This window comes from Hyalella azteca, unplaced genomic scaffold, assembly GCF_000764305.2.
Source record: "Hyalella azteca isolate HAZT.00-mixed unplaced genomic scaffold, Hazt_2.0.2 contig13536, whole genome shotgun sequence".
NCBI classification, from domain to species: domain Eukaryota; kingdom Metazoa; phylum Arthropoda; class Malacostraca; order Amphipoda; family Hyalellidae; genus Hyalella; species Hyalella azteca.
The window spans coordinates 75,207-101,972 of record NW_025943454.1 but is presented as its reverse complement, the minus strand read 5'-3'; the positions used below and the strand labels follow the sequence as shown (position 1 = coordinate 101,972).

The following is a 26,766-nucleotide window of genomic DNA, read 5'->3' as shown; positions in this document are numbered from 1 at the left end:
GAGGCTGGAGTCTTCTTCCATTCCCACCTCTTACTGTTGTACCTACCTACCAAATATTTGACTAGCCTATTTGGTTCTCCTTTCTTAACTCCCCATAAAATTTCCATTTTGTTCATATCTAGTTTCAAATCTTCGTATATTTCCGTGCACGATTTGTTTATATTTGTATGCTACTACCTACTAGTGCTGCAACTTCAGTGTAATGATAGAAATGGTCGTGTAAACTTTTTTCTATAATTGTTGGAAATTTACAGGTTTCCGTTTTTCTGATGAATTTAAAGTTAGGTGCCCTTAAGTCAATCATTAAATCTTAATATTTAGAATTTTCGTTTCTCATAGAATTTTTCCTGCTTAGACAATTCTCAAATTTGATGAAATTTCGATTCAACATAAAGTAGCCTACACTAATTGGTACTATGACACGCCTAAATAAAATTTACTTACACCAAATGTTCTGAAATTGTTGTGTAATTGCTTGGTCTACTAAATTCAATAGTTGATTGGTATGTACTTCGTATTTATAAGAAGTTGCTTTGTCTCCAGAGTTTAAAATAAGTACTCCAAAATATAATCGATCCACGTGTTCTTCTAGAAAGATTGATTGCTCGTCTTCAACTTTTCATTCAACTGAAATCTGTAGTCACCTCGAACTCGATTATAGGTACGTACTGAAGTCACGTTCAGACAATTTCCCTATTTCATATACAAAGGACCAACCAAAGAACCAGCATTAATCCACTTTCATAGATTAGCTACAAACCATCTTTTCTGCTTCGACTTCCGAACTTTGTAGTTACCCGTTGGTTAATCCAACACAACTAATGACATGACACTGCCCCGTAGCTACATGCACTTTCAGGCGCGAGTATTACTACTCGTGGTAATCTTCTTGACTGCTTCCAAGGCAAGGGAAGCTGCAATTTGGATAGACGATGGCAACGGTCATACCGTGAGGGTGAGTGATGTTGAATTATTGTGGAGTGAATTAATATGTTTAAGTACAGAAAGCCAGTTCGAAAATGGAGAATAGAGCAAATCGTACGTGGGAGTTTTTGAAAAATTCCTAATTTTCTCTATTTATGAGCTAGGAGTAACTTCAAACAAAATTTTTCACGTGTTATCAGTTTTATAGGTATTATTGCAGATTAACTACATCCAAAAAAAGGGTGTTTTTTTTTAATTATATGTTTTTTGGGGTGTAGATTACGAATCTGAAATCCATTTTTGGCGGTCGGCATCGGAAAACCGATTTTTTTCGCGACTTACTAACATGGGGGTTACGTAACTTACGTTACCCACTTGTTTAATAATTTTATCACGGAAGTTTGCTCGTAGTTCACGAGTCAACTAGCAAGAAGATAGCTGTCGGAAAGGAGTGTTCTGCAACAATTATACAAATTTTACGGATGAATTCGGTGGTTGTCGATTCTCTTTGAAGCTTAGTCTTTCTCTTGGCTATGCCCACGATTTATCCATTTTATTTCATGGTCAAGGAGCCGCTCAGCCCCAGAGAAACTAGGGAGTTTTCGAGGAGTCTTCGTGAAACTATGGGCCTGCCGCAGCACAGACCGCACTTCTCGCCTGCTCACACGTAAGCATTGCATTATTTATGAGAGTCTATCGTAATAACTGATAAATTTGATCACTTCCAATTTCTCCCTTTTTTGTGGTATTCGCAATAGACGAGTTTTTTTAACAACTTCATTCGTCATTTTATTTTCGTCATTTTATTGGCAGCTAGAGTGAACATAGGACATTCATGCCATTTTCATTTTACAAATTGGGCGTTAATTCCAATCAGTCACTCTCATTAGGCCTTAGGTAAAGGAACACAAAGCAACAGATACGTTCTGCACGCAACACATTCTATACGTTTGCACGCTTTGTGTTCCAAGGAACATAAAGCAACACATTCCATACGTTTTGTCTCATTTTTTTGTAAGGATAATGAAGAGTGTTGTTCAGGTCTGTGCTGGCATCAGCGCCTACATTCATGAAGAGCATCTACAACGCTCTCGACGAACTCGGTGTGCCGCGAGACTCTAATTTGGATACGGCACACAGAGATGCACTCGAACGAGCAGACACCGTGGTGACATTCACGAGCAGAGGTTAGATATTTAGGCTGATACTTCTAATTGACGGCATTATAATAATTCTCTTCACTTGGCTTATTTTTAGCGCATTTTCTCATTTCTGGAAAAAATGTCCTATTGTGCTCGCCATGTCCGTCCGTCTGTCTGTCTGTCCGTCCGTGACTTCACGTTTTCGTCGACGATAAAATGCGCTCACTGTCACTCACTGCAGTGAGTAGTGAGTTATATTTTTTGTGAACAGTGCTTGCCAAACCGCACACATCGGCGGTTAGCACCTAAAAATATGCGCATACTATCGAGAAATTTAGACATTTTTTAACATTTTGGTCAACTGGTAATCGATAAGATAACGAATGTCAAGTACTAACATTCAAAAATACAATTAAAATAGCAATACGTTCCTAATCGTAAAATTTCAGCGAACTTTAACTCAAAAATTTCGACTGTATCTTGATTCCATTATCTGCGAAGGAAAAGCTCTGATAGTTTTCACATTATGTTCCCCGGTTGTTTACATTTGGTGCCTGCACCCTCTTCTCTCCTGCTTTGTCCATCCCTAGTAAAAAGTCCGGTCGGAGCTTCCTGCCCGTCATGTATGTAAACACACTGAGACGTAGCTCGTCTGAGGCTCACACCAGCTCACCTGCTGCTCTTTTGACCAACCCGCATCTCTTACTATCCCCCAAGCCGAAAGCTTGCCTAGTTTGGGTAATGGGTGCTGCGATTATTGTTGTTCTGTGGGTGTTGCTTGTCGAGAATGATTTCTTTTCATTATTCATGTTCTAGCTTAGCACGAAATTCAAAATTATTGTTTAGAACCTAGGGGTTAAAGTAAATGAATTGTGCATTATTTTTCACTCAGAGATATTCGTGACCGCCGCGTAAATTTTTAAACCGACAGGCAAACTGAACTGCTAAAAGAGATGTGAAGAACACAAGTCCCAACCTTAGTACTTAGTTCTTGTCGATCGCAGGTACGGCTCATTCGGGCTCTTGACGACGACAATTATGAACTTCTATCGGTTGTGTCCTTTCTTTTGGTTGATTTTTCTCAATGATACCGTATGCCACTTGCATATTTACTCCTTATTTAGATTAAAATTAACTCCTCCAGATTAATTAGATACGTGCGTTATTTTGGGTTCTATCGAGATTCTTTCCTCTGTTGTTGTCAGATCTTACGCTCGCCTGCGCAAGTTTTCACTGCAATGGATCCGCATGTATAACGGCTGGTATACAAAATAAATAACTTATAAAATCGTGCTTACATGTCAAAGGCTTTCTGAAGTAACGAATTCTGAAAATAACTAACTCACTACACAGCTCTCGCAAACTGTTGCGTAATAAATATATTTAACCAAATCATTTTTACAGCCCCGCCTGACCGATGGGACTCAGTCCCACCTAAGCATCACGCACCGCACCGCCTGCTCTACTTCGACACATCTGAGGTGTCGCTCGACTACACCATTCTTGGAGCTGAACTGCGACTGCATTACCAACCCCACTTGCCAGAGTTCGTTGACCAGCATCTTGAAGAGGTATTTATTTTATATACTGTTATTTTATAATGTTTTAACTGTTACTGTTGTTTATATAATATTTTACTGTTACTGTTATTTTATTATATTTTAGTTTATTTGGAAATGAATTTAAGTTATTCTGCCTCATGCTTATAAGATAACGAATGTCAAGTACTAACATTCAAAAATACAATTAAAATAGCAATACGTTCCTAATCGTAAAATTTCAGCGAACTTCAACTCATGAATTTCGACTGTATCTTGATTCCATTATCTGCGAAGGAAAAGCTCTGATAGTTTTCACATTGTGTTCCCCGGTTGTTTACATTTGGTGCCTGCACCCTCTTCTCTCCTGCTTTGTCCATCCCTAGTAAAAAGTCCGGCCGGAGCTTCCTGCCCGTCATGTATGTAAACACACTGAGACGTAGCTCGTCTGAGGCTCACACCAGCTCACCTGCTGCTCTTTTGACCAACCCGCATCACTTACTATCCCCCAAGCCGAAAGCTTGCCTAGTTTGGGTAATGGGTGCTGCGATTATTGTTGTTCTGTGGGTGTTGCTTGTCGAGAATGATTTCTTTTCATTATTCATGTTCTAGCTTAGCACGAAATTCAAAATTATTGTTTAGAACCTAGGGGTTAAAGTAAATGAATTGTGCATTATTTTTCACTCAGAGATATTCGTGACCGCCGCGTAAATTTTTAAACCGACAGGCAAACTGAACTGCTAAAAGAGATGTGAAGAACACAAGTCCCAACCTTAGTACTTAGTTCTTGTCGATCGCAGGTACGGCTCATTCGGGCTCTTGACGACGACAATTATGAACTTCTATCGGTTGTGTCCTTTCTTTTGGTTGATTTTTCTCAATGATACCGTATGCCACTTGCATATTTACTCCTTATTTAGATTAAAATTAACTCCTCCAGATTAATTAGATACGTGCGTTATTTTGGGTTCTATCGAGATTCTTTCCTCTGTTGTTGTCAGATCTTACGCTCGCCTGCGCAAGTTTTCACTGCAATGGATCCGCATGTATAACGGCTGGTATACAAAATAAATAACTTATAAAATCGTGCTTACATGTCAAAGGCTTTCTGAAGTAACGAATTTTGAAGATAACCAACTTACTATAGAGCTCTCACTAACTGTTGCGTAATAAATATATTTAACCAAATCATTTTTACAGCCCCGCCTGACCGATGGGACTCGGTCCCACCTAAACATCACGCGCCGCACCGCCTGCTCTACTTCGACACATCTGAGGTGTCGCTCGACTACACCATTCTTGGAGCTGAACTGCGACTGCATTACCAACCCCACTTGCCAGAGTTCGTTGACCAGCATCTTGAAGAGGTATTTATTTTATATACTGTTATTTTATAATGTTTTAACTGTTACTGTTGTTTATATAATATTTTACTGTTACTGTTATTTTATTACCTATATTTTAGTTTATTTGGAAATGAATTTAAGTTATTCTGCCTCATGCTACTAAATCTTTTTGTGCTATAATCTCAATTGCAATCTGACTTTAGTAATATTATGTACCGAAATCAAAACATAAATATTATTTTAAAATTAACAGAATTTGAACTAGCATTTCTTGACAATAAATTGACTTTCTCTATCCGCGCACATTATTCATTATTACGCTATGTAAAAATGCCCTTCTAATCGCGGTTATTCTTTTTTTTTTTGTCTGATTTTTTGGGTAGCGTTCAACATTTTATTTTAAAACAGTAAGACGACTATTTACTTACTTCACTTCTTTGGTTATTCGTATCGGTTTTACGGGTGGTTACCACAGCAAAAATCAAGTGTTAATCTGTGTAGTAAATATTTATTCTTAGGAGACGATTATAACGATGTCATTATTGTTCTGAATTAAGAGCTGTGTAAGTAACATGTAAAGAATATCAAGTTGATTCTTTAGGTTCGTAGACAAACGGCGAAGAAGACATGGTTTCGTGATAGTACTTATTTACCTGATTCTGAAAGAATACAAAAATCATAGTATAAGGGACCAATCCAAAAATCTAAATAATAACATAATTAGTATTCCAAGTAAGTAAACTATTAAAAAATTCTTAACAACAAATTCTCAGCTAATTACTTGAGCTTTGGCAAGTACGGAAATCACAACTGGCAGACAAATCTCAACTGAGCTTGCCGATACAGGTAAACTTTTACACTAGAGTAGTCGGCCTACAAGAAATGAGGATTCTTGCTTATAATATAGCACCTCCACATCTCGTCACTTGTTTACCCTAAACCTCTCCAAAAGCTTCTTGCACTTTTCGTCCGCCAAAGTGCTTAATACATTAACACGTTCAAAGTTCTCAAGTCATTACCAAATATAAAGTTTTATATCATTTTCTACCTCCAACGTACGTGACAGCATGTGAAATTCCTACCGGTCAATGCCTCCAGATTTCGTAGCCTTTTGATGTAGGTCCATAAAGGAGTCCTGCCCTGGCCTCAACTTTGCAATATTAGGAAATACCACTTGATACCAACTCGTTCACTTCAGATAATTCGGCTCCACCATTCCCCACAGATTTCTGTCACTCCTACTTCGTAAGTAACCTAACATTCTTTAGACATCCGTAACTTCTCAGTCACTCCCCACCTTTTCCTCAATAAAAGAACATTAACCCAATTGATTCCAAAATCCTTACTCAGCGTATGTCGAAGCCTTTGATCCTACACGCGTACGTCGTGGCAGACGCCTTGGGGTCAGAGCTTGAGGTCGCGCAGTTGGCGCTGCCCCGAGAGGAACGTTGGCTGCAGCTCAACGTGACGCTGCCCACGCTCGCCTGGATCATACAACCCAGTCAGAACCGAGGCTTCAGGCTGGCCGTCACGAGAGAGGGAGAGAGTAAGCTTTCTGGTTGTTAATTCGTCGGTATTAGAGTAATGATTGCTAGAACAATGGAAACGTTTTCTTCATGAGTAATAATCTACATGTTTAACTTAGAAGCTATATCAGAATTTGTGAGAGCTTTCTTAAGAGTACGAATTTTTTTAATTTCGGAATTAATTATTTGCAAATCCAGTTATTTGGCCCGCTCGCACATTGATCGAACCAACTATTATAGTCTATATTTAAGTGTGGTCCTTTATTAAGAAGTCAGGTCTATCTATGAGATACTTCAAGAACATTCCTGTCTACTCTACCACCTCCTCAGAACACGAACTGCCACTGCACTCGGTTGGTGTCTCCACGGCTCACGACCGGGAGGACCATCGTCCGATCCTCGTGTGCTTCTTCACGCGGCCTCAAAACCTCAACCCAAAAATATTCCTAAGCTCTAGAAAAGCTCCAGTTTCATCCTACACAAGATACGTCTTCAAAACAGAGGGGGAGATCTTGTCCAGGGTAGCAAGATCGCCGTCGCTAAGAAATCTGAACCTTCCCAGATGTTAGTCTTGATTGCTTGGAGCCGCTGAGACATTCTTACCTTTGCTAAAGATTTTATATTTAATTCAAATGCAAGGCTCGCTACAAAAGCTATTATTTTCCTGACTAAGCCTGTAAGGCACCCTTGAGAAGCTCTACTAGGCAGTAGCTCATACTTATCAACCATTCGTAATGATGGTAGATATTTATTTACCCTCCTCATAGTGATCATTAGGATGTTAAAGCTAAGGCAATCTGGACGTATTTCAACAGCCGATGGACCACTCAACTCCTAGCATGATCGACGAATGTGCGTAATGAAATTGTATATTTACAGCGGACATCCCACGGAGTGACACCACTTGTCAGATGCGCCCCCTGCACGTCTCCTTCAAGGACCTGGACTGGGAAAATTGGGTCATCGCTCCTGACGGGTACGACGCAAACTTCTGCCAGGGACGCTGTGACTTCCCCATACCACCCGACAAGAACGCCACTAACCACGCGATCGTCCAGACACTGATCAAGGTTTTCAATATCTCTGATTTATCGATTTACGTAATCATTTCCAAGGCACAAATAGCAGTTGCGCAAGATTAAACCCCAGTCCTCAAGTGCGAATTCGCTAACTGTCCGAGTAATTTACCATACACAGCTTCATGAATTCAATTTTTTGGAATGATTGTTGGTTTATGTAATGGATGGATTTTAGTGAACGTTGTATCGATGTGTACACGTTTTCGTTTATTCGCTCTAGATGCGAATAATGTGAACTAGGATGACTCCAGATTATGACCACTAATCCACATGCCATGTGTAGGTGCTTCAGGCCGTGCGCGAGGGCGAGACCGTTCCTCCTGCGGCGTGTTGCACCCCGAACGAGCTGGCCACGATCTCTGTCCTCTACTACGACTACAGCAACAATGTCGTCCTCAAGAAATACCCGAAAATGATCGTCAAAAACTGTGCCTGCAGATAGGCTCGCTTCAGGTACATCACAGATTTCAACGGGACTTTGTTCTTTTTACCCCTTCAGGTTTTTTAATTTGAACTTTGATGTTTTACCACTTCTCCGTCTTTTTTTTATACACTCCGGCACCTCGAGTCGAGGTTTTATTTTTTATTACAGTTCAGTAAATTTAAATGCCCACAGGTTGGTCACTTCGGAAGTACCTGATGACGTTCTTATTTGATCACAATGTAATACTCTATTCCTACAGTAGAATAACTCGGGATTCGTCGATGGAAATGCAGTTTTTGAAGATGGTGCCAGTACCTGAAGAATTCTTATTATTGGACCTAATTAAATTATCGTCCTAAACATAGTCGTAAATCATTAATGGCACTCGTCACATAGTCCATGATATTCTATTTTGTTATCGTAAGTTTACTTAGGTTAGAGCGCGAATGTAACTTCATTTATACTGTCCTCCAACATGCGTAAAAACTGAGGCTACTCAGTCAGCGTAGCAGTGAAATTTTCATTTCATTAAAGCTTGCTTTTTATTTGTATTGAATGTGGTTGGTTGAATATGGTGTTCAATAACTTCTCAGAACTCGTGAGACATAAGTAACATCAACTTTCTCTTAGATGATGCCTAGGTAAATGTTTTAAGAAAAAGAATGTAGAGGCCTTTACACCCAGTTCTGTCGAATCAAATATTTTGCTGTTCGATCCGTCCGATTCTGTGATTGGTTTGAGGTGAAAAAAAAATGTATTAAAAATCCCTTTAGCCCAAATGCCTTGTGGAAAGGATTCTTATTGGTGCTACGTAAGCTTAAGTTACGTTAGGTAATTTCGTTATGTCCATGTAATTTGACGCAATGAGTATCACATGAAAATTGTGCCATATTTGTAACTTCAAGATACCATGTTTCATTTTATTCCTTTAGCTATGCGTTCGAATACATTTTGTGACGAATTAACCTCGCAAATTGCATTTGAAAACAAATACCACATGGATACAAGACGTTTTTGGTTAAATACTACCGACTCTTCTGCCATTAACTTAACTGGAATTCAATAAGGGTTATTCTTCGAACAAACCTTTTTTCTCTGCCCGACAGGAGTCGCGGTTGTCGTTCAGTTAGAACACAGTTATCGCGAAGGCGTGTTCTCACCGAAAAGATTTTGTTTGTGATTAACAGGATGAACTAGGCGAAAAGAAAACCATTTCCAGTTTTACTATTAAACATATATTTGGTGTTAGTACGGACTAGACATCATTATTAGTTACTGAAGTAGTAGTCATAGTAGTAGCAGCAGTGCTATGAACTATGTATGAGTTCGACAGATGGTTACTTACGAGAGTTAGAGGATCAGCTACAATAAAACTCACGACTCTTAACAGTCTAAGAGGTACAGGACCACACCAGTATTATTATCCAACTAAGGCCAAGTTCTTATACTATCATCAGAATAAAAACTATCATTTCCCTAACGTTCACTACAAGTAGTGAACTCCTCCCTAGCTCGGGCAGGCGAAGTATAGGGCACTTCTGAGGTTCTAACTTTCCCTCGACTTTCCTAAAAAAACATCCCTCTTATGTTGAGCACAAAACGCTCAACTCTACCGTCACTTTGTGGACAGAACAACGTTAAAAACAGCTCTAACTTTCGGTAACGTTGCGGAACTCAAATGAATAGCCCAATTGTACAACAGAGCGAATGTTCATACATATATTGCCTGAGCAAAAATTCATAAGATAACCGTCGCATTCGGTCCTAGACCTGACGCTACATTTAAATTGGCTCGCACATATTACTTTCGACTCATCTTACATTGGACATGATCATTGCATTTCATAAGAGCTTATAGATGAACAATTTGAAAACAGCGACTTTTTAAAAGCCGCGGATATATTGATAATACTGAACACCATTCCACGAAATCGCTCCCAATATTACTCTAGAAAGAGGCCTTCATCAAGTTATTTAAAAATGTCACGGGCCCGTGGAAAATTTCTATGCAAATAATGAATCTTGTAAAGTGCTATCAATTCTAGAAGCCACAGTGTTCATTAATCCACTCAATATAACATTTCCAATATCAGTAAAAATTAGGAGCCTCTTCAATTGTTATTTGTTAAGGGAGCCTATCAAGCTAGAATTAGACCGCCACAGTTACATCGAGGACACAGTCATAAAAGGAATGTTATTGTTAGTTCATCACAACAGCATGGAATGCTCTATATTAGTATTATTAGAAATTATTAATGTTACACAAGTCATTTAGCTTGATCAACATCATTAGTTACGAGTGCCCATAAAACCAGTCTAATGGAGGTACCCTGGTCAGTAAGAATTAGCGTGTCGTTAACAGAGGGCAAGAAAACGGCGTCAGAAAGTGAAATAAGCTTGCAGAACTGAATAGTTAGCCTCAATGTAAAAAGGTTGATTTCGTGCATATTTTAAAAATGTAAATGATCGTTTCGTTGTAACAATAGGCACGGAGTAGTAGCATACCGTAATTTAGAATCTTAAACTTCTGATGTAGGTATGAAGTAAAGCATTAAAATTAAGAAGGTAAGCAAGGAAATTAAAGTTACATATAAGCAGACATGAATAGGAACAAACAATAATGTTAATTTTTGGTCAGTAATCCAGGAAACTCAAGTTATTCGCTAAAAAAAATCTAGAGCTACGTTAAAGCGCTAGTGAAGGTTATGCTACAAGAAAGCACCGCTGACGGTATCCAGAACGAAGAAATTTCTTAGCAGATACATGCTATAAATATTCAAGAGGGAAACGTTCAACGAAGAGCCTCAACTTTGCTACGGAATACGCGATGAGAGCGAATAGAAGTAATGAGCTTAATTAATTCGCGATGAAGCGAATAGAAGTAATGAGCACTAGACGTCTACCAAGTATGCTAGGACGTAAAACCTTTTCAAACTTATACGGCCAAATGGCTATTTTTGATCTCCTTTCAAAATCAAGCTGCACGCTGTGCACGAGCTAAACGAAATAAACCGACCGTGATACGAGAAAGAAATCGCTTTATGATGGCTATGTTCAAAACTACTCTGACGGCTTGTTCAAAACTACTCTGACGGCTTGTTCAAAACTACTATGAATATGCTCAATTATCTGTGCAAACAAAATTAAAGTTGGAACCACACTTTAGTTAGATGATTCTTGACTCTGATTACACCGAAATTCGTTACAAGGCTCGAGTGTTGGGCTGCTAGTACGTGTCATTGCAAGGAAATATGACAGGTGAAAAATAACTTATTCGATCTCATAAAATTACCTAATGACTATAATAAAAGTCACAAAAAGTTGGTTGTATCAGATAAAATGAAACAAAAACGCATCTCGTCAACAGTACATTCAGGCGTTGTTAATCGTGACCTGAAGTTTTTGAATCGTAAATAAAGAAATTGCATCCAATTGCCCACCTGGCCCAAGACATTCCACAAGATAGAAAAATAATTCATGACAAAAAACCCTACGTCTAATCGTTTGCCTGTAAAATTTATCAGTGTTATCAGTTTTCTAACAATATGTTAAAAAAACTCCGGAGTTTTTTTTTTTTAAACTCCGGAGAACAATATGTTAAAAAAACTCCTAAACTACTTCTTTAACGTGAAAAAACAACTGAATGAATACGGAAAAATGAGTTAACCAGAAGAGAAACCAAGTTGATATGATCAACACACTTCCATTTGGGCCTAATATTATGTAATATTTGAAATGAATTCGATATCTTATCAAAAATGTAATCAACAGCATTTAACCGTTCAAACTGCACGTTAAGAGTAATCAAAAAGCGGTGACAGTTCCCAAGCATTCATGGCGCCCATTTTTATTTGTTTTTAAAGGCACATGCAACATTTATTATACTCTGCTGGAAGCTTCGTACGAACCACAACCTGAAAATTCGTCGTTCGTTACAAAATAGAATTTATTTTATATTTAGGAAGCAAATACGATTCACAGTAAGTTTAGATTATACAGCTTCAGCTTCAGTGAATCACACACACCAGCATGTGTGCATTAAATAGCATTCAAAATATTGTGAAATTGAAAAATGAGAACATCGGCCTTAATCGAGCAAAATCTGATGCTAGTATTTTGGTGCTATACTTGTATTTTTATAGTTTTAGCCTAATATATGGACAAAAAATCTCTTTGAATAGACAGACTCGCGAAGGAGAAAAGAGCACAAGGAGCGAGTCTCTGGAGCAACCCAAGACCTTAACTCGGTAGGAAAGATATTACAATGCACGAACTTCCAAAGGAAATGGCTTCCCATAATCCCACACCAGTAAACATTAGAAATAAGCAACCTATATTTTCACCTTTCCTTAAGCTCTAGATGATTAATACTGTTAGCGAAGAACTTACAAGAATAAGAGGCACCTGCTCCTGATATGTCTCTTCAGGATAAGTATAATGTACCCAATCTTAAAACTTAGGAGCAGAAATTTAGTAAAATTATGAGACAACTAATATAGTCTTGAAGATCATCAATCTCATGCGGCAACATGGAGTTTTCTTGGTAAATAACCGGTTAATCTATAAGGACCTTTGTATGAAAATTTAATTACTATAAAATTATTTTAAAACCAAACAGTCCTAAATATCGAGAGAATTTAGTTCTTAATCAGTAATTGGGCTTTTTATTGAGGCCTTTTTAGTGTAGAAATCGCTTACTGAGAGCAGCTAGAGCATTAGCACCAGGCTCCATGCATCAACAAGTGAGCCGGAAGTTAGGCCGCAGCATAAATATTGAGCAAGCCGCTCTAAGGTATAAAATATTGCCCCAAAATTGCACCGTACGTTTGGATGACTTGGCTGTTAATTAACGACTTTCTATTGCAACAGTTCCACACAACGAACACGACGCATGCAAGGCAACCATGGTTAAATTGGATTGAATGTCTCAAAAAGCAAAAACAATAAATTCAAAACTTCATTAGTTGTAAAGGATCAAAGTTTTATAAATTTAGATCAATATTGATCAAAGCTTCAATCCACGATAGGTCAGTGACACAGAACTTCCAAGAGGGGAACAAGAATATTTCGAGACTCGAGTTAAAAAAGCCAACTGGGGCGCAGTCGAGCGAACAACGGGAAGCTCTTAATACTTCTCTGGCATCAATGCTTAAAAAAGAGCAAGAATTGTACAGTACAAGCTTGGGAATGCTAATATAAAGGCAAGTTATTCTCAAATACACACGTATTCATGATATGAATACAAGACGGAGGTTGACTGGTAACCTATTAACGGCGTAGTCATCAATCGCTCCGCTAACGGCATTCTACAGCAGGGAGCACGAAGAACCTGGATACGAATAACTAAGATTTGTTACACTCGCGAGTCTCGGCAGTGGCAGCCGCAATACAAAATTTGTAATATCCTCTTCACACGCCCGTTAAGCTTACATAAATCTGCAATCATCTTAAATATATATAGTTGATTTCAAGCAATGGTTCTTAACTGGGTATTTTTTCAAGGATTTCAGCGAGCACATAAAATGTTTGGGATTTCGCAGTTTGCAACACTAGATCGATCAAACAATAGCTGCCAGAAATTTCGCAGTTTGCAACACTAGATCGATCAAACAATAGCTGCCAGAAACGGCGACGAACATTTAGATGCCCACCGAGTTGAGATCCATGCATTATTTCTTCCAAATAATCATTTGCATGCATATAATCTAACGAAGCGATCATCAAACCAATTAATAATGAAAATACTAATAAGTTCCTTCCATTTCAAGCGCATACAGACTGGAGTTACTCGTACCTGATTATAAAAACAGCGCGATTCAAGTGTCCCATTACGTCACAAAAACAGCAAAATTCAAAACACGTTAAAATGCCAATTTTTTCTCAGAAGAATGAAAGACACAACGGTCATTAAATGATTTTTGCTATAACTCACTTTTTTCATTATTGGAAGACTATGACGCGCCTAGAGATAATTGCGGCCATTCAGAAAAAATTCATACCTAATGAACGACAATGAGGTTATAAGGTCCAGTGTATTTATTTAAAACTTAATGTTTATCGAGTTCATACGGATCGCGAACGGAGTGATGGCGCTTTACCGAGCGTCCAACTAGTGAAAGGGTCTCAAAACATGAAAAATTTGTCCACAAGAGAAGACCAAGTCCTCCGTGATACATCAAAAGGACGAACTTAGTATCCTACCAACCATTCTCGTCTAGATTTCCCATTAATTTCATGTTACGTACTAACTGCCTTACGTTAATCCTACCGAGCAAATTCTATGCCGACACAAACTCGGTATAAAATATTACTAGCAATCCTTCTCGAGTTCTAGAACTAATTGAGTTCAGAACATGGAACCAAATCACATCTAATCTCAAATTTCTCAAAACTTACAAAGAATTCATTATTCAGGATGGTAGTCATGCATTTTTCTTTTTGTATGGAAATTCTAATCTCCACCTTAAGCTAAGCAGCAATCGCACCCAATTATAAGCCACGAGGTTAACTTATGGAGGGGGGCGTACAGGCTGAGAGGTTCATCGCTCCGGTGACTTATCGGTTGCTGCAGAGGCTGCTGGTCTGGCCTTAGGCTGGCAGGTCTTTTTATGGACGGGCCAGTCGCGCTGCTGGCAAAATGTCCCGCAATAACGAGCTTCCTGAAAACATTGCAAGGAGTTAGTTAACAAGTCGCTTCGTCAAACGTACATGAGTGGTACATGGTAACCGAGACGTCAGTCTAGATCAGTGGTTCGAGACCCTATGATCGATTAAATACTACTTTGATCCGAAATCCCGGTAAAGTAGCCGCGTAAAACCGCGAAACAACGAACATTGCATTAGCTGCTTTTATTTACTGTTGGTAATATTTTATATAATGCAATGTAATAATACTTAGCGCACGAGACAAATGTGGTGTTTGAATTTAACGTTGAGCAGTTGGGAAGATTAGTGCACCGCACGCCATATATTGCAAATCTTAACCTGATTTATCGTGAATTTTTTCAAGTGAAAAGTGAACTAAAATTGTTCACGAGCACGCAAACGGTCGCGTAGCTGGAAAGCCCTCGCAAACTACTCACTATTTGAGAACCACTGTTCTAGACCAACATTAGGAATCGGTTGACATATGAAACTGTGAAATTGGTTTCAAGATGAAGGCCCCCCCCAAGTGAAACAAAGCAGTCAAGCAATATTAAACTCGTAAGCTGAGGAGGGAAATCTTTCTCAATTATAGATCATTTTAAATTACGTTATATATAAACAATATAAAATAATAACAATAATTATTTGTTTACAGGATTATTTAATAAATAATTAATTTTGATACAGAAAAAAATCTAATATGCCTACAAAGGACTAAATAATATTTTCCATAAGCAAATATGGCGCAGTAGACTTGAGCTAATGTTGGTTCCCAATTGTTACCAAGAATTAAATCAAAAAGTCTGAAGACGTTTTGCGCAGCCAAAATATGGCCAAATAATTCGATGTCCAAGATTTTTCTTTAATATAAAGCTCGACGCAATAAAATCGATGACAAAATCTAGTACAAATATTCAAGAAGAGCTTTTCTCAAGCGGAGCTCAAATAAATATAATCGACGAACCAATTTAATTTGGAAGAGCTTAATTTAACGTTTTTGAGACCTGACAACGTCCACAGATGCTGAACTGCCTGAGGTGCTGCTCGATCTGCGTGCACGGGGGGTTACGGCACTCGTAGTAACCGTAGGGCGGCGTGGGAAGACCGCCTCCCTGCACCGCGGGGTCCTCACACACCAGGCGCTCGACCTCACCGTTGCGGTTGAGGCATGTCCGCACCACACCGCCGGGCTGCTGCTGGTGCAGCCGTTCACGCACCTCCAGGCTGTACTGTGGGCGGAGTGAGGCATTCAACAGCTCTGTTGCCATAGTTAAAACTAGAGGTTTAAATTAAAAGTAGAGGTTGTAAAATTAACTGGCAAAGCTCCAATAAGTGAAATTTATTTTATAGGAACACCTTTACAATGATGGATTAAAAAGAATGACCTCTACTATGTTACCATAGTATCAACTAGCTGTTGTAAATTAACTGCCTCAGCTCTAATAAATGAATCATATTTTAAAGGAACACCTCTACAATGATAGATAAAAAAGAATGACGTCTACTATGTTGCCAGAGTATCGAGTAGAGCTTGTAAATTAACTGGCAAAGCTTCAAAAAAAGATATACATTTTATAAGAACGCCTTTACAATGATAGCTTAAAAAGAATGAAGTCTACTATATTGCCATAGAATCAACTAGTGGTTATAAATTAACTGGCAAAGCTCCAATAAGTGCAACTTATCTTATAGGAACACCTCTGCAATGCTTAAAAAGAATGATGTCAAGTTAATGCGAGAGTCTTAAACCGTCACCTCCTCGAGAGGATCTACAGGCAGCTGGGCAATGGCGACCCAGTAAAGGCATCTCTCTTTCTCCTGCGGCGTCAACGATCGTCTCGCAGGACAATTTTTGGTGCCACCGATGCTGCTGTTGCTGCTGCTATATCCCCGCCTGAGAAACCATCATAAAATCATTAGCAAGAATAGTTTAAAAGATTTTTACAGAAGGTTTTTTGCGCACGATGACTGATTTCAGTGATTTGCTCGGCATAAAACCAATCAAATCTAACTCAATTATATATTATTCTTTAATCTGCCTTCTTGTATTCCAGCTTTAATTAATTCTACAACTGGTTAGCAAGCATCCACAACAAATTTCTTTTCAAAACGAATAAAAAAGTAAATGTTCGTCCAGACATACAATGCAAGGAGTATCACACAAGAGAAATATAAATGGCAGCTATTAACTAAGCCAATATGTTTAAGAAATAATACTAAATGAAAAGATATGCACGAAAAACGAATTCAACAGAAGCTGTAGGGATAAGAAGAAGAACAAAAGCTGAAATTAATAAGAAGAGAACAGAAGCTGAAAGGGATAAGAAAAACAGAAGCTGGAAAGGATGAGAAGAAAAACAGAAGCTGAAAGGGATAAGAAGAAGAACAGAAGCTGGAAGAGATGAGAAGAACAGAAGCTGGAAGAGATAAGAAGAAGAACAGAAGCTGGAAGGGACAAGAAGAACAGAAGCTGGAAGAGATAAGAAGAAGAACAGAAGCTGGAAGAGATAAGAAGAACAAAAGCTGGAAGAGATAAGAAGAAGAACAGAAGCTGAAAGGGACAATAAGAACAGAAGCTGAAAGGGACAAGAAGAACAGAAGCTGAAAGAGATAAGAAGAACAACAGCAGCTGAAAGGGACAAGAAGAACAGAAGCTGGAAAAGATAAGAAGAACAGGTACGATAAGGTCATTGTACGTGCCTAGCGGTGTCGTGGGCCCCCACAGGTACGAGTGCGAGGTTATCGAGTCTGTTGTCGACGGTGACGCCGTTGACGTGCACCACTTGCCAGCCTGGTGCGATACCTCCTTTGTGAAGCTCCCTGCACATCATTACGTCTTTAGTAAACCTTACCTCCACACGCGAAATATAAGCAACAACCTTATTGTCAACCGAGTTCATTACTGCACAGTAGAACTAACAATTGCTTATGCAATTAAGTTATCCCTATATGAATTATTGATCAACGCTTGAACGTCAGTGACGACGAACTCTTAAATTCATTGACATGCTTCGAGATAAGAAGGCAAATTATTGCGATCAAAAGTATACCACTTGACTATTTTCATCAGCCAAATACAACTGCGAAAATTCGTAATGCGTTGAGTTTACAATAGAGCCGGAATAGGAGCATATAGAGAGCGAATGTGCGAATGTAAGTTTTTATCTTCCAACAATTAGGAGATTAACTGGATTGCGCTTGTAGGAACTACTGGCACTGGCCGGCATGCCGGTCGTTTTGGTCAAACAAGTTGAGCAGGTTCTCACCACAACATTGTGTGCAGGTATTGGCAGGCATGCTAGTCGTTATAGTAACAAGTTGAGCAGGTTCTCACCACAACATTGTGTGCAGGTATTGGCCGGCATGCCTGCCGTTTTTGATGTCGTAGGCCCAGGCATAGACAGCGGCCCCGTCTCCGTTGGGGTCGACCTCGAGGCGAGCTTCGAAGGCGTACTGCTGCACCAAGCTGATGTCCCCCTCGTCCAGCAACGCGTACTTCATCTGTACACAATTCAACATCATCAACTGCCTTGTCGAAAGCACAGTAAACATACTTTAGAATGACATTTGGGAAAAACAATTATTTAATGGTCTTCAAAGACTGTTCGGCGTATTAACTGAGTAATACGTGTTGATTGTGAAATACGTACAACCCCTACAATACGTACGGTACATGAAATCAGCTCACTTGCGTACGGCTATAGGGGAACAAAAGCTCCACTAGAAATCAGCACTGTAACTGTAAACTGTAGCACGCTAAGCGAGAGCACGGCGATATCTTCTTAGGTCATATAACTGAGTTTATAGCCGCGGCTGTGCCAAACCGATAAGAACGAGTGACAAACCTGCAAAATGACCGAAGAATGTCTATAACAGAGTGACAATGGATAAACTTTCAAGTTCAACGGTACTTAAAATGTTAGTTCGTTCTCATAACATTAACAAAACTCGCCGGTCACGCGATATTGTTTGTAGCCAGTTGAGCAGCGCAAATTAGATACGTATGACGAGCCGAGATATTTGAATCAAATAACAGGGATATCTACCTAAATCAAAAGAGCACTGCAGAAGTAATTAACCAGAAAACCAGAATTCTGTAACTATTCAACTTGAGCTGCAATGTGACAATCATGGAATGAATGGAACTTCACGAGCAAAACGTTTCGGCGCTGATCACAATTATTACACAACATCAAACATAGGAACTCCGGGCAGGCACGAAGCAGTACACATTAGAGCAAGCAGGCAAAACAAAAAATATGAGCCATGTCATTAACGACCAAACGTAAGCTGCTGAAAAAGCGCGTGTGCTTATCATCAGCCGCAGCAGCAGGCGTAAAGGGTGCAGCTGAGCACGGTTGGCGTTCACACGAAGCGTCATATCGATTTTCAATGAACATAGAACGCCGGGTTTGTGAAGGCCAGACAGAGACTCGCAGGCGCTAGCCATAACCCGTTGCCGCAACGAGCGTGTGAGCACCACCCTTGTACATCGAGGCAAACTCTTGCTGTTGTTCGTCTTCTATAATAATATTCAACTGTTGCCATTCCTGGTACATTCCTGATCTGCTTTGTTTCGTTGGATATTACCATCCATGGAGAACAGAGTGGCATTCTATACTATTAACATTAAATTCCGAATTCTTTATATTTACATAACGTACATCGATATCGCTTATACAAACAACTATGAGCAGAATAAACAATTATAACTCGTCTAAAATTGGTGCTTTGTAATTTCTTCAGAAAATTGTGCAGATAAGCAGAGCTCAAACTTCGAAGAAGACATAAAAGTTGACAGAATGAGACCGCACACTGCCACAAGCAAAACAACGGCCGCGAAGCTTTGCAATTCTACGATGACATCGCGACGTATTCATCGCCGCTTCCCGCATCAGGTTATTGAGATCACAGACAAAATTAGAGCGCTTGTTGCCAGAAGCACATTTTCTACGGCACGATATCTCCCGTACATTGTTGAACGGAATATTTTTGAGCAAAGCGCAGCATCAATGCGAGCAAAATATGATGTTGCAAACATCAAGGCCATAAAATAAAGGTAGTTAAATAGAAAGGTATTGAGGGCCATTAAGGTAATAAAAGGTCATTGAGGTAGTAAAGTAAGAAAGCAATAGCCCCACGTCATTGGCATTTCAGATAGGGATCTTAATATCAGCAACAGCAGCAAAATGATAGTGTGAACACAGCCACTAGAGCACCCGTATAGCATTGGTCATGGAGAAAGAAAGTTGTGTTCAGCTTCCGGCGTGTGCTCAGGGGATCGCCATCTCGAACAAGAGCAGATGACCTGGTCACACACTGAACAGCTGCTCGCGCCGGTAACCATGATACTTCCTCTGTGAGCTCAGCCATAGCTTCGGTCCATGTGCTCCATCCCAGACCACTACACCCAGAACGATGACACGTCAGAGATCAGCCATAGCTTCAGTATATGTACTCCATCCCAGACCACTAAACTCAGAACGATGACACGACAATTCTGGCTTACCATCGGTAAGCAATCATCACAAGAAAGATTCGTAACGTTTCGCGTTCGACGTTGGTTCTGAAAAAGTAATAATACCTTTTATAAACTGTGATCGCATTAGTCTCGTGCAATGATGCCTTTATGAAATCGTGTAGATGGGTTGCAGGCGAGGCACTAAAATACAAGGCAATCCTGTAAATATTAGCAGTTGTTTTATAAAAGTCTTTATTACACACACGTCATCCTTAAATTTTAGTAGAAATGGCATTACAATCACAGAACTCATTCTTTCGGATGGACCACAGTAAATATTGTGAACACATCAATATTGTATAATTATTTGCAGACAAAAGCCAAATCAGTTCATTAAAATCAGAGACAAATAGCACAACTGATAAGGAACTCTCTGGCGCATCAATACACTGCCAGTGTGATTATAATTTTTTACACTTTCCTTTAGACGAAAGCTACGAATTCCATGTGAATGCCAAGTAAAACGCGGTGAACTCATTAAAACATTAAAAATGACATTTTTGGTCATTTTATTCATTTGACAATTTTTTAGTCAACGAAGTGTCACAATATTATTTATAATCCAAGGAGTTAATTCTATACATTGAAAAGCATCAACCAATATTAATATACCCTTAGAGAATCTTAGCAGCAATACATTTCAGCTTTCTCAGCAATGCAGCTTCGTGCAACGAGCCCCATGCATTGAGCGCATCTTCAGACCAACGCTAACTTTCACTAAAGCAATAACACTTCTTTGTGTTGACTCTCTGTCAAACATTCATGCCATCACGACGGCTAAAGTCAGGTTTCTCAACCAAAAAATTCAAGAAAAAAATACCCAAATTTGGCGCAACTGAAAGTTCGAAAGAAAGAGGGAGTTTCTTGCAGATTTTTCACTAGGCTTGTATTGACAACACTCAACATTAGTATTGTTTGAATAACATTGAACCCTGTAAGTAGAATTTAATAAAATGTTTACCATACATAAGGTGTAGAAGTCAAGAGTCCAGTAATGAGATACTCTTTTGTAAACACGAGTCTCGGAAAAGTGTATAACAATTAAGTCTTTTAATTTCACTCGTAACGGCCAAAACGCATATAGGAACGCTTTACGAGTAACTATCAATCAAAGTCCAAGCCCGCTTGTAAATTTTACACGACAGAAAGACGCTTCAGTAAAAACAACACATAAAGGATCAATTAAACATTTCTCCGTATTAAATATCGAAGTCAGATTAACTGAAAAATAAGAACCTAATTCAGTTACTGACCGGTTCAATAATATTTACTTTTAAATAGTACTTTACCATGAATAACATACATTATATAAATCAAGATTTCTAGCAGCCAAGCCTCACAGTTAGATTTTATAGAAAAGTAACACTCGGTATTGTTTCCAGAACTATAGTAATAATTATGGCAAAATTAAAAGAGCCACAAAAGCCACATGCACCAGCAAACTATATGAACAGTCATCACTATATTTAACTCTATTAAGAGGCACATACACCCATATTCATGACACTCTTACAGTAATCTCAAGACAAGCATAAAAGCCTAAGGTGAAGCAGCAGTTGCTGCAGTATTAGAGGCAAGCCTCGACCGGCGTGCAGGAAGGCCCCGACTTTCACCGCGCGCACAAAGAACGCGCGACGGCACAGCGGCGGGGAGCCAAGTTCCCACCACAGCGGCACACGCTCGTCGTAAAGCTCGTTAGCGCACACGGCGCATGCAGATAATCCGGTACGAAAATTTCACTCATAAAAACCGACCGTAATGAATTCAGTTTGAGATTTAAATACAATTATAATCAGGTAATGAGTCAATTCAAGATTTGAAAATATATTTTCTGTTAGGTCAGGGACTAGAAATACCTTCCAGCACTAAGTTAAGCACGTTTGCATTGGTTAAAAATACTCCAAGTAATGAAGATGCAATTAAAGGGGGCTTTGAACCTTTGATTCATGAAAAACTGAATATCCAGTAAATTTTGCTCTAATTTATTCAATTATATTTAAAAAAATGACTTCGCATATGACGCTATCCACATACTGTATTCTTAACGAAAAAGGTCAGAATTTTCGGCATATTTTCAGCAAGCTAATGTGACGGCAGTGTGAGAACGTTTGAGGATGACATAAGAGGTAGGGAAGTCTGGACGCTGTTATTTCTAGCCGACGTCAGCGTTGTAGGTTGGGTGACAGCGTTGCTCAGCGTGCTAATACATTCACTGGCTCGTCGCGAGCAGGAATTACGGCAGGTCAAGGAGTCTTGGCAAGTTTGCAGATGTTGAACAGATCTGGACGTATTGAACATAGTTCACGAATAATGTGATGAAGCACTGAACTGGAACAGCACCCAATCAACCACAATTTATCGGTGCTGAAATATTTAATAGTAATTTTAAACTGGCGACTTGAATATTACTCCAAGAAAATTAGATTGAAATAATTATTTCTTTGAAAAGCTTATATAAAAGAAGTTTATCGGATAATGAAATATCTTGCGAGAATACGTACCGTAAACTGGGGTAACTTAGACCACTTTTTTTTTTAAATGATGCAATTTTTTTACTAGATAAGTTAAATTTAAATTGAAACATGCAAAATACAGGTCTATACTCTAGCTTCACTCACCATAAATTGCTGGCTACTGCCTCTCATACTTTTGAAGTAATTTAAAAAAAATCTATGGTCTTTTTTACCCCAGCTCTGGGGGTATCTTAGACTGTTTGGTAAAATCAATTATATTTTTTGGTAAATAACTCCAAATAAGTCCGGGTTTTGGTGCATTGTAGTAGAACTCTTCTAGTTACATATGCAAATGACAAATTTGAGGAAAGTTTCATAGTTTGCAAATGGGGGGTCCCGCCCCCCAGGTGGTCTAAGTTTCCCCAAATGGGAGAACTCTGACCACCTAATGGCAGCCCTGACAGGGTTAACATAGACCGACTTGGAAATTAAGTTAAATTACCATATATAAGACTCTGTAGAGTCTGAACCTAAAGAAAAAACATTAATAGGTGTATCAAACATGAAATGTTATATATGGTAATTTTAAATTAATTTCCAAGCCGGTCTATGTTACCCCGTCAGGGCTGACATTAGGTGGTCTAAGTTCCCCAATTGGGGGGCGGCGCCCCCCATTTGCAAACTATGTGAGTGGCAACAAAATTACCGAAACCGTATGAAACTCGTTTCATTGCTCTATTCCGTCGCACGGGGACAGTCGATGCATACCGCCGGCTTCTAGAACGCAATCACTTTTATTGCAGCTCATGCATGAATATCAAAGAATCGCAGCTTTGGAAATCTTATGGCTTGATTAGATAGACTCTCCCGCATTACGACGACTCTCACACCGTACAGCAACAATGGCTTGCGGCCGCAAATTCAATGGAACTTAAAGAAGAAGATTCAGGCGACGAAGGTCAGTGACATCATCGCATGGCAGGAAGCCTCGAACTGAAGTCGATCGAGCGGCAAGAACTTTGCTATTTTTTATTTTTGTGTTCTTTCCTTTGTTGCTTCGCAGGACGCAAGAGGGTCTTGAGCTCTTTCAACTAAATTGGCGTTAAACATAACTAAACATACTTCATAAAACCTTCAATTACAGAGGAAAAACAGCACCAAATAGCGACAACAGCAGTCAAAATGTGTAGAAGATTTTGCTGGATGATTCGTAAGCAATTAGGTCAACATTCTTTCATATACGGGTGATTCACCGAAACTTCTTGATTTGAAAGCTCAATAAAATTAGAACTATTACAGATATGATTACAATATAAATTTTACTGGAGTAAACTTTACCCAAAATTTAGTATCACTTAGTTTTAAAGATGACATCGAACAAATGACTCCCAAATCACCTCAGAACAAATGGCCTCCATTGTCAATGCATTCAGTCGATTTCTGAAGTTCAGTTCAACTCGATGAACTTAAGCGTATTGACGGGTACGTTGGCGATGGCTTGGCGTATGTTGTTCTTCAAATGAGGTAGGATCCATGGACAGTCATTGTGAACAATTTATTCATGATACCCCAATAAAAAATCACACCACGGGGGCAAATGCGGGAGGGGGGGGGATCGGGCCGGCCAAGGATCGAGTCGTCAATATGCTTGAGCGAGTTGAACGGAACTTCGAAAATAGGCTAACTGAATGCCTTGACAATGGGGGCCGTCATCTGTACGATGTCATCTTCAAACTAAGGGATACCAAAGTTCAGGTAGTATTGTCTTTTTTAATTAAATTTTTATGGTAATGATATCTTTACTAGTTCTTTTTCTATTGAGCTTTCAAATCAGGATGTTTCCGTGAATCGCCCTGTACATAAGCTGAAAGTAATTGTATTTCCGCGCCATAGAACAAATTTAAACTTCAATGATTATTGTAAAATTATTATTATAAGATTATTGTAAGTTAAGAGCATATGAATTTTAAGTATTAACAAATTACTCATGAACTGATAACACAATCTCGGTGAGGCGACAGCACGGAGTTCTAACACGTTCATTGACGCGTCGCGTGTAGCACGAACCAATTTATATCGTAAAACCGCATTTCAAAGCCTTCCGAAATCAAACAGTGAAATCTAAGGTAGTAAGACAGCAACAGAGCTTTAGTTTTAGACACAACAGTAAGTTGAGGCAAATAAGGTCTATGGTAGAGCAACTCTGCAGTGAGCCACCGAGTAATGCGGTCAAGTTCGCCCTCTCCCCCGCCGTGAAGAGAGATCGCATGGATACCACAGATTTGGACAGCTTCGTCGCTTAGCTTACGGGCATGAATACAAAGAACCATAAGTACATAATTCTTGAATGATGAACAATCGGAGGCTTCGAGTAAAGCTATAATTGAGTCAGACAACATCATCAAATTTTATATTGTCAAAAACAAACACAAATACAAACATGAATGTTGAAGTACATTATTTTGTTTCCGCGAGAACGTCAACCACAAGAATATTCCATCCATGATACATAGTGAGCCATACATCACTAGCCATTGTCACAAGTGATAGATAAGTCCTAAGCAGTTCTAGGCAGTCGCTTCTTCTGTATGCACAACGACAGGATGTCATACTCAAATGCTTCCATCATCCACTCTTCAGGGCATCAGCAAATGGACCTCTCAAATTACATTGAAGCCATGAGAATTACGTAACAAGCAAATCAATCGCTTTGTCCATTGCTTGGTTTTACTGATTCTATTTGACATCTTTGAGGGTGCTAATCATTCAATTTTACAAATGCACGCAATGAATTTTTAGTAAGCAGACATGAAAGCGCACACGGCGTGCAATTCTACAAATCTTGGAGAAAAAAAAATAGATCAAAAGTTCTGATAGAATGGCAAAGACACGAAATCTTCGACAAACTTAGGAGCTGAAGTGACCTTCAAAGTATAAAAATAGTTTTCCGGTTTAAACTTGGGACAGAGAGACATTCAAGAGATGTCAGAGATTCAAGGTCAAAGAAAAAACGGAAAAAAACATTCTCGAATTCATGACGGAACGAAATTCAGAAAAATACAGTAACGGTCAAGGTGAATCTGAAGAACGGAAATGAATACAAAAATGCGGAAGAAGGACACGATGCCAAGCACCACTCGCGCGCTGATTACCTCAGCAAGATATATCATTCCAAATTTCTAATAAAAAATTGCACATTCTTCACGGCTGCAGAGAACGAAACACCATCTTGAAAAATGCGTCATGCTTCAAAGTTAAAAATGTCCTCGCAAGCGTGAGGGTTAAATAGGGAACATTGTCTTCCGATCATTGAACATTAAACGATCGTTATAACCAGGATTTTTTCAAAGGGGCTGCACGAGAGCTGGAAGACAAGCCTGTGAATAAAATTGCCTGGATAGCCTAAGCAATAACCTTGTAATGCACCTGCAACCTCACGTCTGCGGCGAGCCTTGCAGTGTTTCCTAGTTCATGCCGGACAAAAATACGTGCGCGTTCTCCGCAAAAAACGCACAGGTGTCCCCAAAAACAGCTGTTAACTAACATAGAAGTATTTAACGAAAGTGAGGGCATATACTATATAACACAACCAAATATAGACTAGTAAAAGATAAAGAATATGGGACGCTAATGCAAAAACCAACTATGTAATGAGTCTAATGACTAAATATAAAAAGAGGAAATGATAATCTCTGCAAGCGATCATGAAAAAATATCCCGTGCATAAACGATAAATCATTGATAGGATGTTTGGAATAAGAGCATCAAGATAGTTGAACGCATAATGATTACTTAACAGTGTTTTTATTACATTAAACTTTTATTTAAGGGATAAAATAACATTGAAAATGCTCAAATATTCTAAAATAAACAATGTTTTCAAGCATGAAAACACAATAAGCGTGTTAGGCAGCCTCACACGGGAAGTTTTGGAAGTTACAAACCAGAATTTAACGCAGGGTTGGGCGGTGCATGTGATGCTGAAGGCCAGGTGAAGGCTTGCTTGCATTTACTGTCTGTTTGTCCGAGCACAACTGTGTCAGCTGATCGATATAACGGTGAAAATTATTCAAATAATAACAATCTTATTCGACGTTGGGAGTTAAAAGATATTCAACATAGTGTGCTGGTGACATCTTTGTGAAAATTAAAAATAAATGTGAAATTG

At 39.1% G+C, this 26,766-nt stretch overlaps 2 protein-coding genes across 3 annotated transcripts in view; one reads left to right on the top strand and one right to left on the bottom strand.

Annotated features, from left to right (window-relative positions):
* The first annotated feature begins 224 nt into the window (after positions 1–224).
* On the top strand, positions 225–8,885 carry LOC108679862 (bone morphogenetic protein 8A). 2 transcript variants are annotated; one of them, XM_018168591.2, is made up of 8 exons: positions 225–955; positions 1,494–1,591; positions 1,966–2,111; positions 4,805–4,971; positions 6,301–6,496; positions 6,807–7,040; positions 7,356–7,546; positions 7,839–8,885. In XM_018168591.2, the coding sequence occupies exons 1-8, from the start codon at positions 827–829 to the stop codon at positions 7,995–7,997; spliced, it is 1,320 nt and encodes a 439-aa protein (XP_018024080.1). In that variant the 5' UTR covers positions 225–826; the 3' UTR covers positions 7,998–8,885. The 2 variants fall into 2 exon arrangements, with proteins under 2 accessions (XP_018024080.1, XP_018024081.1); XM_018168592.2 differs by lacking the exon at positions 4,805–4,971 and adding an exon at positions 3,471–3,637.
* Positions 8,886–9,197: 312 nt separating this feature from the next.
* The window catches only part of LOC108679864 (zinc finger MYND domain-containing protein 19), a 30,526-nt gene continuing 12,957 nt past the window's right edge, over positions 9,198–26,766 (bottom strand). Inside the window, exons 2-6 of the mRNA XM_018168593.2 lie at positions 17,959–18,125; positions 17,325–17,444; positions 16,380–16,518; positions 15,629–15,853; positions 9,198–14,638 (exon numbers count right to left, since the gene is read on the bottom strand). Of these exons, the coding sequence (XP_018024082.1) occupies positions 14,519–14,638; positions 15,629–15,853; positions 16,380–16,518; positions 17,325–17,444; positions 17,959–18,125 (771 nt within the window). The 3' untranslated portion in view covers positions 9,198–14,518. The remainder of the gene's footprint in view (positions 14,639–15,628; positions 15,854–16,379; positions 16,519–17,324; positions 17,445–17,958; positions 18,126–26,766) is intronic.

Excerpts from the sequence above, each read along its gene's own strand:
- LOC108679862 (XM_018168591.2), top strand. The coding sequence starts at position 827 with ATGACACTGCCCCGTAGCTACATGCACTTTCAGGCGCGAGTATTACTA. Across the intron at positions 956-1,493 it reads GCAACGGTCATACCGTGAGG|GAGCCGCTCAGCCCCAGAGA; the intron begins GTGAGTGATGTT and ends TTCATGGTCAAG. Across the intron at positions 7,547-7,838 it reads TCGTCCAGACACTGATCAAG|GTGCTTCAGGCCGTGCGCGA; the intron begins GTTTTCAATATC and ends TGCCATGTGTAG.